The sequence below is a fragment of the Sminthopsis crassicaudata genome, chromosome 4 (assembly GCF_048593235.1).
Source record: "Sminthopsis crassicaudata isolate SCR6 chromosome 4, ASM4859323v1, whole genome shotgun sequence".
Taxonomy (NCBI): domain Eukaryota; kingdom Metazoa; phylum Chordata; class Mammalia; order Dasyuromorphia; family Dasyuridae; genus Sminthopsis; species Sminthopsis crassicaudata.
In genome coordinates, this window is record NC_133620.1 from 440753965 (window position 1) to 440768052 (window position 14088).

The 14088-nt window shown below is 47.1% G+C and overlaps 2 protein-coding genes across 3 annotated transcripts in view; one reads left to right on the plus strand and one right to left on the minus strand.

The window, feature by feature from the left end:
• RNF115 (ring finger protein 115) overlaps positions 1-1444 on the minus strand; it is a 50901-nt gene extending 49457 nt beyond the window's left edge. Inside the window, exon 1 of the mRNA XM_074263293.1 lies at positions 989-1444. Coding sequence (XP_074119394.1) covers positions 989-1444 — 456 coding nt within the window. The remainder of the gene's footprint in view (positions 1-988) is intronic.
• A 17-nt stretch (positions 1445-1461) lies between these two features.
• POLR3C (RNA polymerase III subunit C) lies at positions 1462-13557 on the plus strand. Of its 2 annotated transcripts, none has more exons than XM_074263292.1 (15): positions 1462-1595; positions 2750-2930; positions 4322-4577; positions 4657-4845; positions 5127-5215; positions 5480-5584; positions 5691-5783; positions 8660-8740; positions 8955-9006; positions 9778-9838; positions 10209-10359; positions 11172-11273; positions 11387-11436; positions 11893-12042; positions 12407-13557. In XM_074263292.1, exons 2-15 carry the CDS (start codon positions 2784-2786, stop codon positions 12486-12488), a joined length of 1608 nt encoding a protein of 535 aa, XP_074119393.1. In that variant the 5' UTR covers positions 1462-1595; positions 2750-2783; the 3' UTR covers positions 12489-13557. The 2 variants fall into 2 exon arrangements, with proteins under 2 accessions (XP_074119393.1, XP_074119392.1); XM_074263291.1 differs by having other exon boundaries at positions 1480-1615.
• Positions 13558-14088: the final 531 nt, after the last annotated feature.

The following is a 14088-nucleotide window of genomic DNA, read 5'->3' on the forward strand; positions in this document are numbered from 1 at the left end:
AAACAGACTAGAAGAAACCACCCTCAAGCCCAGGAGCAGGACCTTACGCTGGCAGACACCTCCCCGCCCGCAGCGCGGTGCCGGCTGCTACAGCACCTGGACTCAGAGTCCCGACTAGACCTGTCTGCAAAAGACTTCATTCACCAGCATCGGGCTCGCCGCGAGCACTAGGCGCTGCATCCGGGTGGGCGGCTGCCCTTAAACCATACCTGGGGGGCAGCACGGGCACCTCGGGAGCGGAGGACGACCCGAGCCCGCTCCGGGGCAGCGCCTGGCGCCTCGGAGCATGCACGCCCAGGGCGGGTGCTTCCATCCCGGGCCGAGGACAGCTCCCCTCCGCAGCCCTGCTCTTCCCTCCGGAGGACAAAGAGGAGCCCGGCAGGGACAGGTGAACCCCGGCTGTACGTCAGAGAATGCAGCAGCCTACATTCCGCTCCTGCAGCACTTTTTCTAAGGAGGGGGGGTGGAGGCGGAGCGGGGAGAAGAGATCCCCGGCCCCAGGACCCGAAGTCCCCCGGCAGCGGAGAGCGGGGAGGGCAGCCGGCCCCTGCGCTTTCCCGAGGCTCGCCTCGGCACCTCCCCTCCCCCAGAGACGACCCCTGGAGCGCGGGATCCGTTATCCTCACCCGCAGGCGGGCAGCAGCAGGACTGGGGGGGGGGGGGGCACATGGAATAAAGTAGGAGAAGAAGACGGGGGGAGGAACGGGGAAACGGGAGCAGCCGGAGGAGCGAGGGGGAGACACGATTCCCACAAAGGAGCCCCCAGGGGAAGGCGGCGCGGAGCTCCCGGGGCCAGGGGGTCCAAAGGCAGGGAGGGACTGCAGGAGAAGCAGCGGATACGGGGAGAGGGGGACTCCGGGACCCCCTCCCCCGGTACAGAAGGGGAAGGTTGGAGGAAAGGAGCAGAGTCGGGGTCGCGCTCCCCGCTGGGAAGCGAGGGATCTCCCGCGGGAGCCCCGGGGCGGGGGATGGGGGGCGGGTCTCTTACCGGCAGCTTGGGGCTGACCTCGCCCTTACAGCAATGGCAGAAGAAGCGGTGCGGGGGGACGGCGGCGCCCGCGCCCGCTCCGGCCGCCGAGGCCTCCGCCATCTTCTCCCGTGCCCGTCCGGCCGGCCGCCCTCCCGCCCGCTGCCACAGCCCGGTCCTCCTCCTCCTCCTCCTCCTCCCCAGCCAGAGCCGGCAGCACCAGCGGTCCCGAGTCACGTGACTCGGCGGAGGCACCAACGAGAGGGAAGCGCCGGCTGCGGCCAAACCCCTCCCCAAGCCCGCGACCAGCGAGGCGAGAGAAAGAGAGGCTCTTCCGGCGCCGCCAGGAGAGCGGCGCCTCCGGCTAGCCCCTAAACCCGACAGCTCCCCAATGTCAGTTCTTCTGAGGGCTAGTGGGAATAAGGGACGCGTCTGTCCGGAAATCGCGAAGAACTGGGAGGGCGTGGAGAGTGTCATACTCCTTATCCCTTCCTGCTCAACCCCCGCCCTCGGGAGCGGAAAGAGCGTGAGACCTCTGCGGCCCAGGAGACCCGGAAGCAGTTGTGGGCTACGCGGAAGAGTTCTATTCGGGTGGTCTCCCCGGCGCGCCGTCTCAGATACTATACGAGTGAGCACTGAATCGTGATTGTAAGCAACAAGGTTCCGCGTTCGGAACCGGAAGCGGAGACTGGGCCCGAACTAGTCGCGAGAACGGGGAGGCAAAGGGGGGAAATCCATCTTGTCCTAGGGGGTCTCCCGGAAAGGAGACGGAAGGAAGCAATTCCATTCAGTTCTCTTAAATATATATGCCAGTGATACCGAAAGAGGCGACAAACGGTGTCCGCCCTCTAGGAGCTTACCGCCCATAGAGCGTGGAGCAGAGCTGGGGATGGGCCCTCGATGGACCCGATTATAGACAGGCACTCTCCTCCCAGTCTTCCCGCCTTTTTTCACCTCTTTCCCTCGGTCTGCATAAAGAATTTTTCTTCCTTTGAGGAACTGGCTTATTGTGCGTGGCGCTTTTCTTTTAGAAAGCTTTCGAGTTTTAAACATTCCTGTTCATTTTTCCGTTTCTTTACGAAATTAATTTTTTTTTTTGTTTCCCATTTGTCTTTTTTTTTTTTTTTTTTTTTTTTTTGCAAATCAGTCAAGGTTAAGTGACTTGCCTAGGGACACACAGCTAGGAAGTGTTAAGTGTCTGAGATGAGATTTGAACTCCGGTCCTCCTGAATTCAGGGCTGGTGCTCTATCCACTGAGCCACCTAGCTGCCCCTGTCTTTCTTTTTTTTTTTTTTTTTTTTTTTCCCAAATCAGTCAGGGTTAAGTGACTTGTCTAGGATCACACAGCTAGTCAATATCAAGTCCTGGAGGTGGGATTTGCACTCAGGTTCCTCCCATCCCCTCCCCCCCCCAGGACTGATGCGCTATCCTTTGGGCCGCCTAATTGCTCTCATTCCTTTTTGTTCAATTTCACATGCTTCACACCCTATTCAGTGCTTCTTTAGCAATTACTTATTTGTCAATTCGATTTCATTCATTTCTTGTTTATTTTTCCGGGACTTTAATGCTACCCAGGAGTGTGAATTTGTGCTCTCAAATCTACTATTAAAGAGCCATACGTCATCATCCCCCAGTTCCTTTGCCTTCTCCTGCCGCACTTAGTTTGGACTTCTTTGATTCCCAGTAAATTTATCACTGGGAAATCTCTCCTCAGCCTCCATTTAAGAAGAGGTAGCAGAGGCTTTTTTTTTTTAACATTTTTAATTTTAATCGTTTTATTAGGTCCAGTTTCCTAGTACTGAAACTTCAGAACACAATGACTCAAGCAGAAATTAAACTATGTTCTTTGCTGCTCCAAGAACATTTTGGAGAGATAGTGGATAAAATCGGAACTCATCTCATCAGAACAGGCAGCCAACCATTGAGAGCAATTGTTCATGACACGGGGACATCACTAGACCAGGTAAGTCTGTGCAACATCTGCTTTGCCCCAGTTGGGATCCAAATGAAGTCTCGGAAGGGGAATCTACCACAGTCAATAATCATCAATATTTATTAAGCCCCTTTTATGTGCCAGCTTCTGACTAAGCTAGGCATGTAAATAGGAAAAAAGAATGACAGGCCTTACCCTCAGGGAGGGTAAAGAAAGCTGACTGGGAAAAGAGTAAGTAAAAAGAAGTACAAAATTAATTACTTCCGGGGGAAGGGATGCAGCTTAAATGGAGGTGGAGGAGTTTCATAGCTCCAGAAGACCAGAGGGCAATGAGGTATGAATATCAAGACTAATTGGATCTTAAGATTTCCCAATGTTAATTTTGCTAGAAAAGTTAGAGAAGATAAGAGATGGCTGGTGGGAAATGAGATTATAGATCTGTAGTGGGAAGGAATCTTAGGAGTAATTTCAGCCTCCTCATTTTACACTGAGGAAGCTCAGGGCCAGATAGATTAAATGAGTTGCCCCAGCTCTTACGGTTCCCAAATGATAAAACCCAGGACATAAAGCTAAGACTTTTTTTGTCCTTTTAACACTATACCAACAGTTCTCAAACTTATTCCTGGACTTCTTTACACTTGTAAACATTGAGAGAAATTCCCCCAAGAGCTTCTGTTTCTGTGGATAGTGTCTATTGATATTTGCCATATAGCAATTAAAACATCTCAGTATTATTTTGGAACTATTCTTGACTTCAGTGACACCCAGAAGACTCTCAGGACCCATAAGGCTACGTAGACCCACTTTGAGAACTGCTGACAAAACCCTTAAAATAAAGGATGACTGCTTTCAAGGGAAAAAAAATCAAAAGAAAGAGTCAGCAAAATGGGAAAGTCTTGTTTGTTTTTTTGGTAAAAAGAAAGCAGGGAGTTCCTAGTAAATCACTGATGAGATGCTTGAAGGTGTGCAGTGTTCTCTTCCACCTCATGACATCCTTATGAAGAAGATGCTAAAGTTATGATGATGTCCATTAGGCAGAGAAAACTAAGACTCAGAATAAGCCACTTGCCAGGTCACTTCTCTGATAAAACAGACTTGCTTTCCCTTCTCATCTCTCTCTGAATCCCTGGCTTCCTTCAAGACTTCAGCTCAAATATCATTCTCTACAGAAGTCCATCCCCAGTCTCTCCCTCTTTTCAAGTCTGCTAGAGCAGTGATTTTTGGTCATCTACTCTGTGTCTTGTATTTACCTATTTAGATACATATTATCATGCCCCCATCTAAACACCTTCGTTTGTGTCTCCAGTCCTTGGCAAATGGTGGCACCAAATAAGTGTTTTTTGATTCACCTACGTGTGCCTCTGAAGAATACTAGAAATGTCACAAACTGTGTTTCCTCTTCTTTCTCTTGGGCCTGCCAGGTGAAAAAAGCCCTGTGTGTCCTTATCCAACATAACCTGGTAACATACCAAATACACAAACGGGGCATTGTGGAATATGAAGCCCACTGCAGCCGTATTCTGCGCATCCTGAGGTATCCCCGCTATATCTACACAGCCAAGACTTTGTACAGTGACACAGGAGAGCTGATCGTGGAGGAACTCCTGCTCAATGGGAAGATGACCATGTCGGCCGTGGTAAAGAAGGTAGCAGACCGACTCACGGAGACCATGGAGGGTAAGTTGATATCCAGTCTTTCTGTGGGTCTTCAGCCATCACAGCCCTACCCATTTGCTCTCTACTGTCTTTGTTACAGATGGGAAAACCATGGACTATGCAGAGGTATCCAGCACATTTTGCCGTTTAGCAGACACACACTTTGTACAGCGATGCCCCCTCGTTCCTGATCCCCCAGAAAGTGCTGAGGCTCAGCCACCACCACCTGCCCCAACACTTAGCATTAATGAGAAGGACATGTACCTGGTTCCCAAACTAAACCTTATAGGTAAGGAGCCTCCTGCCAGACCTATCTGGCTTTTTGAGACATCAATTGTACCTTTCAGAAAGTGTCTTCCCTTGTGTTCAGTGCCCTGAAAGCTGAGAATCAACTCTTCCCAGCATTTTTCTGGTCACCAGGTGAAAATCTTCAGTTTTCTGGGGCTCCTCAGAAGTTCTGTAGAAATAACTTCTACATCTCTAGAAGACTGAGAGTCTCCCACCCATGTCTTTATGTTTAGTCCCTTCTACTTGCAGAAGGACTATAACTGAATTGTCTTGATCTGGCAGGAAAAGGAAAGAGGAGACGATCGTCTGATGACGATGCAGTTGGGGAGCCCAGGCCCAAGCGGCCCAAACAAACAGCAGAGAGCAAAGAGGTAAAAGCAAAGACCTTCATGGCTGGCCATCTCTGGAGTAGACACACCCCACAGATGGCAGAGTTGCTTAGATGAGCGATAGTAAAAGCCCAACATCACTGACCACGGAGTGGCGTCAGAAGGGGAGTTTTCTGCAGGGACAGACTAGCAGAAAATGCTCTGTTCCGAAATCACCCCATGCATTTTCCAGGAGCTCTGTGCTTTTCAAAAAGAGCTCATGCCTACAGTTCCCCTGACTCCTTGACTCTGCCTCTCCATCCACAGCCCATTCCAGATGATGGCATTTACTGGCAGGCCAACCTTGACAGATTCCACCAGCATTTCCGAGACCAGTCTATTGTGAGCGCAGTAGCCAATCGAATGGATCAGGTATCTAAAAGGGATGGATCTCTCCTGCCTTGCTGCAAGTGACTGCAGATGTAAGGCAGAACAGGGACTTTGGGACAGAATTCTAAGTGTCACACTGTTTCAATAGACCAGCAGTGAGATTGTCCGGACCATGCTGCGAATGAGTGAAATCACCACTTCCTCCGGTGCTCCCTTCACCCAACCACTGTCTTCAAATGAGGTGAGTGCCTTACCACAGCTTTGCCTTTCCCTCTAGGTAGCAGTATAATACATTTAATCTGCTTGTGATAAGCGGTTACTTACTTAGGATAGAGTGGGAAGTAGAAGCAGAAAGAAAGGAAAACTTTGTTTTTTTCAGTTCTATTTATCCAACGTGGATTTTAATCACTTATTTGTGCTAAGCACTGTGAAAGATGCTAAGCATGTTCTACAAAAAAACTACCTGCAGTAGTATTCATTCCGCCTTGGGGAGGAAATTTAGTATACGTATGTATGTAATATAGATAAGTAAATGCAAAGCATATTAAGTAGGTAAAAGGTATCCCCAAAGTTCCAAAAGCTACCAAATCTTTAAAAAGCTGGACTAAAAAAAAGATTTTTGGGACAGCCTGTGCATAACCTGAAAGAGAAACCTGGAAAGGCCGTGGAGGAAGCTGGGGATTCTAAGGGGCACAGGTGAGAAAGGAATACTTTCATGGCAGAAACTAGGCATGGACCCACATTTAACACCACATACTAAGGTAAGATCAAAATGGGTCCAAGATTTAGGCATAAAGAACGAGATCATAAATAAATTAGAGGAACATACCTCTCATACCTCTCAGACTTGTGGAGGAGGAAGGAATTTTTGTCCAAAGGAGAACTAGAGATCATTATTGATCGCAAAATAGAAAATTTTGATTACATCAAATTAAAAAGTTTCTGCACAAACAAAGCTAATGCAAACAAGATTAGAAAGAAAGTAACAAATTGGGAAAACATTTTTACAATTAAAGGTTCTGATAAAGGCCTCATGTCCAAAATATACAGAGAATTGACTTTAAATTATAAGAAATCAAGCCATTCTCCAATTGAAAAATGGTCAAAGGATATGAACAGACAATTTTCAGATGATGAAATTAAAACTATATCCACTCATATGAAAGAGTGTTCCAAATCACTGTTGATCAGAGAAATGCAAATTAAGACAACTCTGAGATATCATTACACAACTGTCAGATTGGCTAAGATGACAGGAACAAATAATGATGAATGTTGGAGGGGCTGTGGGAAAACTGGGACACTGATGCATTGTTGGTGGAGTTGTGAAAGAATCCAGCCATTCTGGAGAGCAATCTGGAACTATGCCCAAAATGTTATCAAACTGTGCATACTCTTTGACCCAACAGGGCTACTACTGGGCTTATATCCCAAGGAAATACTAAAGAAGGGAAAGGGACCTGTATGTGCCAAAATGTTTGTGGCAGCCTTTTTAATAGTGGCTAGAAACTGGAAGATGAATGGATGTCCATCAATTGGAGAATGGTTGGGTAAATTATGGTATATGAATGTTATGGAATATTATTGTTCTGTAAGAAATGACCAACAGGAAGAATACAGAGAGGCTTGGAGAGACATCAACTGATGCTGAGTGAAACGAGCAGAACTAGGGGATCATTATACACTTCAACAATGATACTGTACGAGGATGTATTCTTTTCTTTTTTTTTTTTTTTTTTTGTGTGAACTTTCTTATTTATTTATTTTTTATTCATTTTTCCAAATTATCCCCCCCTCCCTCCACTCCCTCCCCCCGATGGCAGGTAATCCCATACATTTTACATGTGTTACAATATAACCTAGATACAATATATGTGTGTAAATACCATTTTCTTGTTGCACATTAATTATTAACTTCCGAAGGTATAAGTAACCTGGGTAGATAGACAGTAGTGCTAACAATTTACATTTGCTTCCCAGTGTTCCTTCTCTGGGTATAGTTATTTCTGTCCATTATTGATCAACTGGAAGTGAGTTGGATCTTCTTTATGTTGAAGATTTCCACTTCCATCAGAATACATATGAGGATGTATTCTGATGGAAGTGGATATCTTCAACATAGAGAAGAGCTAATCCAATTCCAATTGATCAATGATGGACAGAATCAGCTACATCCAGAAAAGGAACACTGGGAAATGAGTGTAAACTGTTAGCATTTTTTTTGGTTTTTTGTTTGTTTGTTTGTTTTTCTTCCCAGATTATTTTTAGCTTTCGAATACAATTCTTCCTTGGCAACAACAACAAAATTGGGTTCTACACATATATATTGTACCTAGGATATACTATAAGATATTTAAAATATATGGGAATGCCTGCCATCTAGGGAAAGGGGTGGAGGGAAGGAGGGGAAAAATTTGGAACAGAAGGGAGTACACGGGATAATGTTAAAAAATAAAATAAAATAATCTATGCGTATGTACTGTCAAAAAAAAATGTTAAAATTATAAAATTAATATCAGAAAAAAAAAATAAAAAGCCATAATTTAAAAAAAAAAAAAAAAAAAAGACTATGGGGTCACCAGGAGCAGCTAGGTGGTGCAATGGGGAGAGCATAGGCCCTAGAGACAAGAGAACCTGAATTTGAACCCAGTCTCAAACGTTTATTAGTGTATGACCCTGCCATTTAACCCCAATTGCCTTTTAAAAATTTATATGAGGACACCATCCCTGCCAACACAGTGTTGCCCATGGCCAACTAGCCAGCTGAGCGCTTTAGCTAGATGAATTAATGGAGACAGATAAGGCACATATTGAGATTAAATTAGGAAATGCTTGTGAATCACACCAAAAACCATAACTGATGAAATACGATTACATTTCAGTGCCCAGTGTCCCAGCCTACAAAATTGAATAACCTGGTCAGGGATTTTCCTCCCTGATCAATTTATGACTGTACATTAGTATGTTTCCTGCTGATTCTACAAGAATACTTCCAAGACAGGGACTTCCCTTTCAGATTTCTATGGGCTTGACTATTCTCCCTGTCCCTCAGGGCATCATTTATCTTATCAATTACTAAGAAAACACATCTACCAATTACTCTTTATTACCCTCCAGATCTTCAGATCTCTCCCAGTTGGATATAACATCTCAAAGCAAGTTCTTGATCAGTATCTGACTCTTCTGGCAGATGACCCAGTAAGTCTGACTTTTCCTATTTCTGTTTTTTCACCAGAAGTATTTCTACAAGTGACATCTGGTGTCATTCTCCTCCAATCTCGTTCTCAGTCAGTCCCAGGCATTCCTCCCACTTCAACCATTTCCACGAGGGTTGCCTGCCAAAAACCTCTGACCATTTTTGTTCCTTGTGATGCAGTCTCTCGAAAAGGCTCAATCTTTTCTCTTCCCGCAGCTGGAGTTTGTTGGCAAGTCCGGTGACAGCGGTGGAGGAATGTATGTCATCAGTATCCTTCTGTATCGTATTGTGTGCCAGGAGATGGCCTGGCCTTCCTTCAGGGAGCTCAATCTAGGGTTGAAGGAAGCAGCATGTACATACCTTATGTACATACTGGGTGGAGCTGAGCCTCAGAGAAAAAGCTCTAGCCTTTAGCAAAAAATGGGACTAGAAAAGGAGCATGGAGAAAGGTTGGATTTTACCTGCAAATTGGAGGCCAGGAGATGGCGGTGAGAACAAAGGAGGCCAAGAGATAGAGGTGGAGGTGAGGAAGAAGGAAGCCAGGAGGTAGAGGTAGAGGTGAGAATGAAGGCCAGGAAGTACAGATGTGCTTGGCAGTCCTGGTTAATGAAACATTGTCCCTTCCCTTGGGATTTAGAAAAAGACATAATTAACTAGAACACTGAATCTGGAATTTTTTTTTGCACATCAAAATTTTCTTTAAAGATTAATGACAAGAATATAATCTAGTGGCAAGAATCCCCCCCCAAAAAAAAAAAAAAAAAAAAAACCCAGCTTTTTGGCCAAGTCTTGGGGTCAGCACATTCAGCAGAAATTTTTGGCATGCTCTCTACTCTCAGGTCTGTTCTGAACTAGAGTTTTGCCACATTCACAGTGTGAGTGAACCCACAAAACAGCCTGTTCACAATCCCCAAATGGCTAGTCTGAAGAATATGAAACCCACATCCACCTAACAAAGCCAGGACCAGCCTCTGGGTCTCTCACTTCCAAGCCCACACAAGGCCTAAGCTGGCTCAGTGACCTTAATGCTCCCACCCAGACCTCCACAAGGCATTGGCATCCCTGGCTATGGCAACGCTGGAGTCCATTGTGCAAGAAAGGTAAGAAGCAGCTTTGAATGAATGACTCCCTTTTGTGTGTGTGAGAACAGAGGCACACTGTCGATCTCTCATCTTCCTTGTCCCTCCTTCCCTTCCTGCAGTTGATATTTATTCCTGGGACTCTGGGGAGCAAAAAAGAACCTGAGAATGATGTTAGTGTGATTCAGGGCTAATTCCTTGCACGTGTATTATTATGAGCTGAGTGGAGATCTTTCCCATGAACCCCAACACAAATCCCACTTTCTTGTGATGTTCATTTACTGGTCTCCAATCTAGTCATTGGCTTAGCATCTGTACCCCAAGCTCTAGGTACTGACCTTCAGCAGATCTTTTGGAGTCTAGCTTTAGGGCTCCCTTGACCCTCTTGCAGGTTTGGGTCTCGCTGTGCCAGGATATTCCGGCTGGTTTTGCGGAAAAAGCACCTGGAGCAGAAACAAGTGGAAGATTTTGCCATGATTCCTGCTAAAGAAGCCAAGGACATGCTGTATAAGTTGCTGTCTGAAAACCTTATCTCCTTACAGGTAACCAGGGCATGGTGACTGCACTGCCAAGCAGGCAGGTATGGCCTAGGTTAGGGAACCAAAGCCCCCTAGAGATGGGAGGGAAAGGGAGACAAATGGGGGAAATCATCCCTGAGGTAGTCGCCCTATCCTGTAGTTTGGTAGCAGGCTTTGAGATAGCCTGAGAAAGGAGGAGCCACAGGCTGTGTCCCCAGGAAGCTTGTGCTCTGTCAGAAGGCAAGCATTTATGCAGTATTGTACTGTGTGCCAGGAGATGGCCAGGCCTTCCTTCAGGGAGCTCAATCTAGGGTTGAAGGAAGCAGCATGTACATACCTTATGTACATACTGGGTGGAGCTGAGCCTCAGAGAGAAAGCTCTAGCCTTTAGCAAAAAATGGGACTAGAAAAGGAGCATGGAGAAAGGTTGGATTTTACCTGCAAATTGGAGGTCAGGAGATGGCGGTGAGAACAAAGGAGGCCAAGAGATAGAGGTGGAGGTGAGGATGAAGGAAGCCAGGAGGTAGAGGTGGAGGTGAGGATGAAGGAGGCCAGGAGGTACAGATGAGGATGAAGAACATTCCAGCTCTTGTCTTGGGGGACAGAAGCAGAAGATGAAGAGTCTTGTGCCAAGATCATTGAGAAGGCCAGTGTCACTAGCTTAGAAATCAAGGGAAAGAGGGTGTAGGAAGCCAGGGAAGGAAAGTGTCCCCCACTGGTGGCAGTCACAGATGAGAGATGAAGCAGGAATATGTGTAGGATGTCAGCCCAGCCTGATGAGAAAGAATCTTTGTGGGTGCCGGGACATCACGTCTACTCTGCCCTCTGCAATACAGGAAATCCCTAAGACGCCGGACCACGCGCCCTCTCGGACCTTCTACCTGTATACGGTGAACTCACTGTCTGCCGCCCGGATGCTGCTGCGCCGTTGCTACAAGGTACCCATCACGCGTCTCCTTGAAGGGGGTCACCACCATGGCGTCCCTTGCTTCAGCCCACTTTTCCCAAACTGCTTCTGGGCTGGTACATAGTGTCTCTCCTCTCTTCCCAGAGCATCGCCAACTTGATTGAAAGGCGGCAGTTTGAGACCAGAGAGAACAAGTAAGTGACATTTTGGTCCATCTCTACTGCTCCCCAGGGTCCCAAAGACATTCCCCTCCATGAGTCCCTGAGACAGGAGGGGGCCTGGATGGGGGAAAGGAGAATGGAGCAGCTTCACTGGCAGGACAGAGTCACAGGCTCCTGACTCTCAGGAGTCCTGATGAGGGACGGCAACTCTGGCTGGAGGCATAATGTTCCCCTCTAACTTCATGGGAAATTTACCAGGCAGGCACTTCTATATAAATCCCTTAGTGGGGGTGGAGGGTGGGGGAGATTAAGGGTCTCATGGTTGAGGCCACTCCATTTCCAGGGGTGTTTCCAGGGCATGTCCTCTAGAAGCTAGGCAAAAGCCAGGCTTCAGGTTAAAAAGCTCATTCAAGGGGGGAGCTTACCCTAAAGGAAAGCGTGGGAACGAGCAGGCAGCCACCCATGTCTGGCTCTTTCCGTGTCTGGCAGGCGACTGCTGGAGAAGTCCCAGCGGGTAGAAGCCATCCTTGCCTCCATGCAGGCCACAGGGGCCGAAGAGGCCCAGCTCCAGGAGATCGAGGAGATGATCACGGCTCCTGAACGCCAGCAACTGGAGAGTCTGAAACGCAATGTCAACAAGTGGGTTGCCCCGACACCTCACTAGGAGCTTTGAATGGTTTCTCGGGGCCCTGGGTGACCAGAGGAGTTACATTTTTCAGGCACTTTAGGATTGGAAATGTTTTACCTCTGTATCCCTGTTCTGTCCTTCCCACACCTCTAGGAGGGCCAGTGCTTGGACTGTACACCATTTTCTAGATAAGAAACCCGAGGCCCAGAGAAATTACACCACATATCCGACTTTTACACCTCAAATACTGGAGGCAGGATTCACACTCATGCCTTCTACCCACTAGGCAGCACTGCCTCCTGCTAGCACAACCACTGTCCCCTGCCATCCCCCAGGGAGCCACGTCCCTTCAAACAACCTTTCTTCTCTCTGCAGATTGGATGCTAGTGAGATCCAAGTGGATGAAACCATCTTTGTGCTAGAGTCCTACGCAGAGAGCACCATGAAAAGATCCTGACTCAAAAGGGGAGCCTTCTGGGGGGAGCATGGGGAAGGATAGAAGGACACAGGGTCATCCTTGTAGGACATGGACGTGGTGTGTGGGCCCCTGGGAACCATGGCTGGTGCAGACCATCGCCTGCCCCCTGGGCGCCCGGCTACTACTGCCACCTATTCCCTGGTGTTGGAAGGAGAGCGCAACTGCCTCTCCCTGAGGTAGCTTATGTTCACCAGGTGCCTCATGCGTGCACCCAGCTCTACACATGCCCCCGCTGCCTCAGAGTGGATACTAGCTGTGCAGTGAGGTTGCTTTCCACACCTCTTTCTGCATCATCCATTACAGAATAAATCCTGATCCATGCTGCTTTCATTCCTGGCCAGCAGCTGGATGGCATAATGGTTAGGATGCTGGACTTGGAACCAAACCTGATTTCCGGAGCTGCCTCAGAAGTTAGCTGTGTGACCCTGGCTAAGTACTTAATCACTCTCATTTTCCCATCTGTAAAATGGGGGTGCCAGTAGGTTCTACCTGACAGTTGTGAGAATCAAATGAGGTAACAGCTACAAAGTGCTTTGGCAAACATGAAGTGCTATGGAAATCTTCAATAATGGGATGTCTCTAAGGCTTGTTGTATCTGGATCCTAAAAGGGAAGGACCAGAGGCTCTCAATGGGGAAGGAAAGTTCTGCAGAGGTGGGCCCCAGGGATTGGGGGGGGGCAGTCTTTTCAGAGGAAGGACCTGCTAAAGTCCCACCTTCCTCTAGGAAACATGATCATCCCCTAATTCCCTCTTCATTATTTCCCATTATCCCCTCTATAATTTGTTCATGAAGCTTTTGCATGTGGAAAAGTCAGCACCACCCCCTGCCCTGTTACCTTATTTTGCTTCATCATCTCCACGGCTTTGCTTAGGGCCTGGCACATAAGTGCTTAATAAATATCTATTGACTGAGGGGTTTTCTAAATACAATTAAGTACAGAGAGGTATGGGCAAGATAGACATCAAAGGAATAGGACTGGATTGGGAATCCAAAAGCTTCTGCCTGGGCACCCTTCAGTTCATAATAAAAGTTGGATCCCATTTTCTTTATTCATGAAACAAAACTATCGCCTGCACTGCCTATTTCAGTTAGCATGTGAGGAGATTTAGAAAAGCAGATGCTGCTTTTAAGGCACCTTATAGAAAGCCTGGGAGCCCAGAGACTGGCTCTGCAATTATCCAGCATTCTGATAGGCAGATCACACACCCTGAACTGACTTTTGTTTAGATTTTTTTTTTCCCAATCATGTCCAATCCTTTTTTATAAGAATAAATAATGTCATGATAGCTAGGTATCAACGGTTCATGTTGAGCTGGAAGTCAAATCCGGTGTTGGACACTAGCTGGGTGATTGAGTGAGTCACACTAATATTTATCTCAGTTTCCTCAAATGTAAAATGAATTTGAAAAGGACATTTTTGCCAAGAAAACCCTAGTGGGGAGTCACACAGGTATGCTAAGGTCGCTTCCAGTTTAAATTGTCTTATGACCTGTTTGTATTCACTATACTGGGAACATAACATTTGCACAGGCTCCTTGCTGAGACACATCATAATCTACCCCTTATGCACCCACGCTA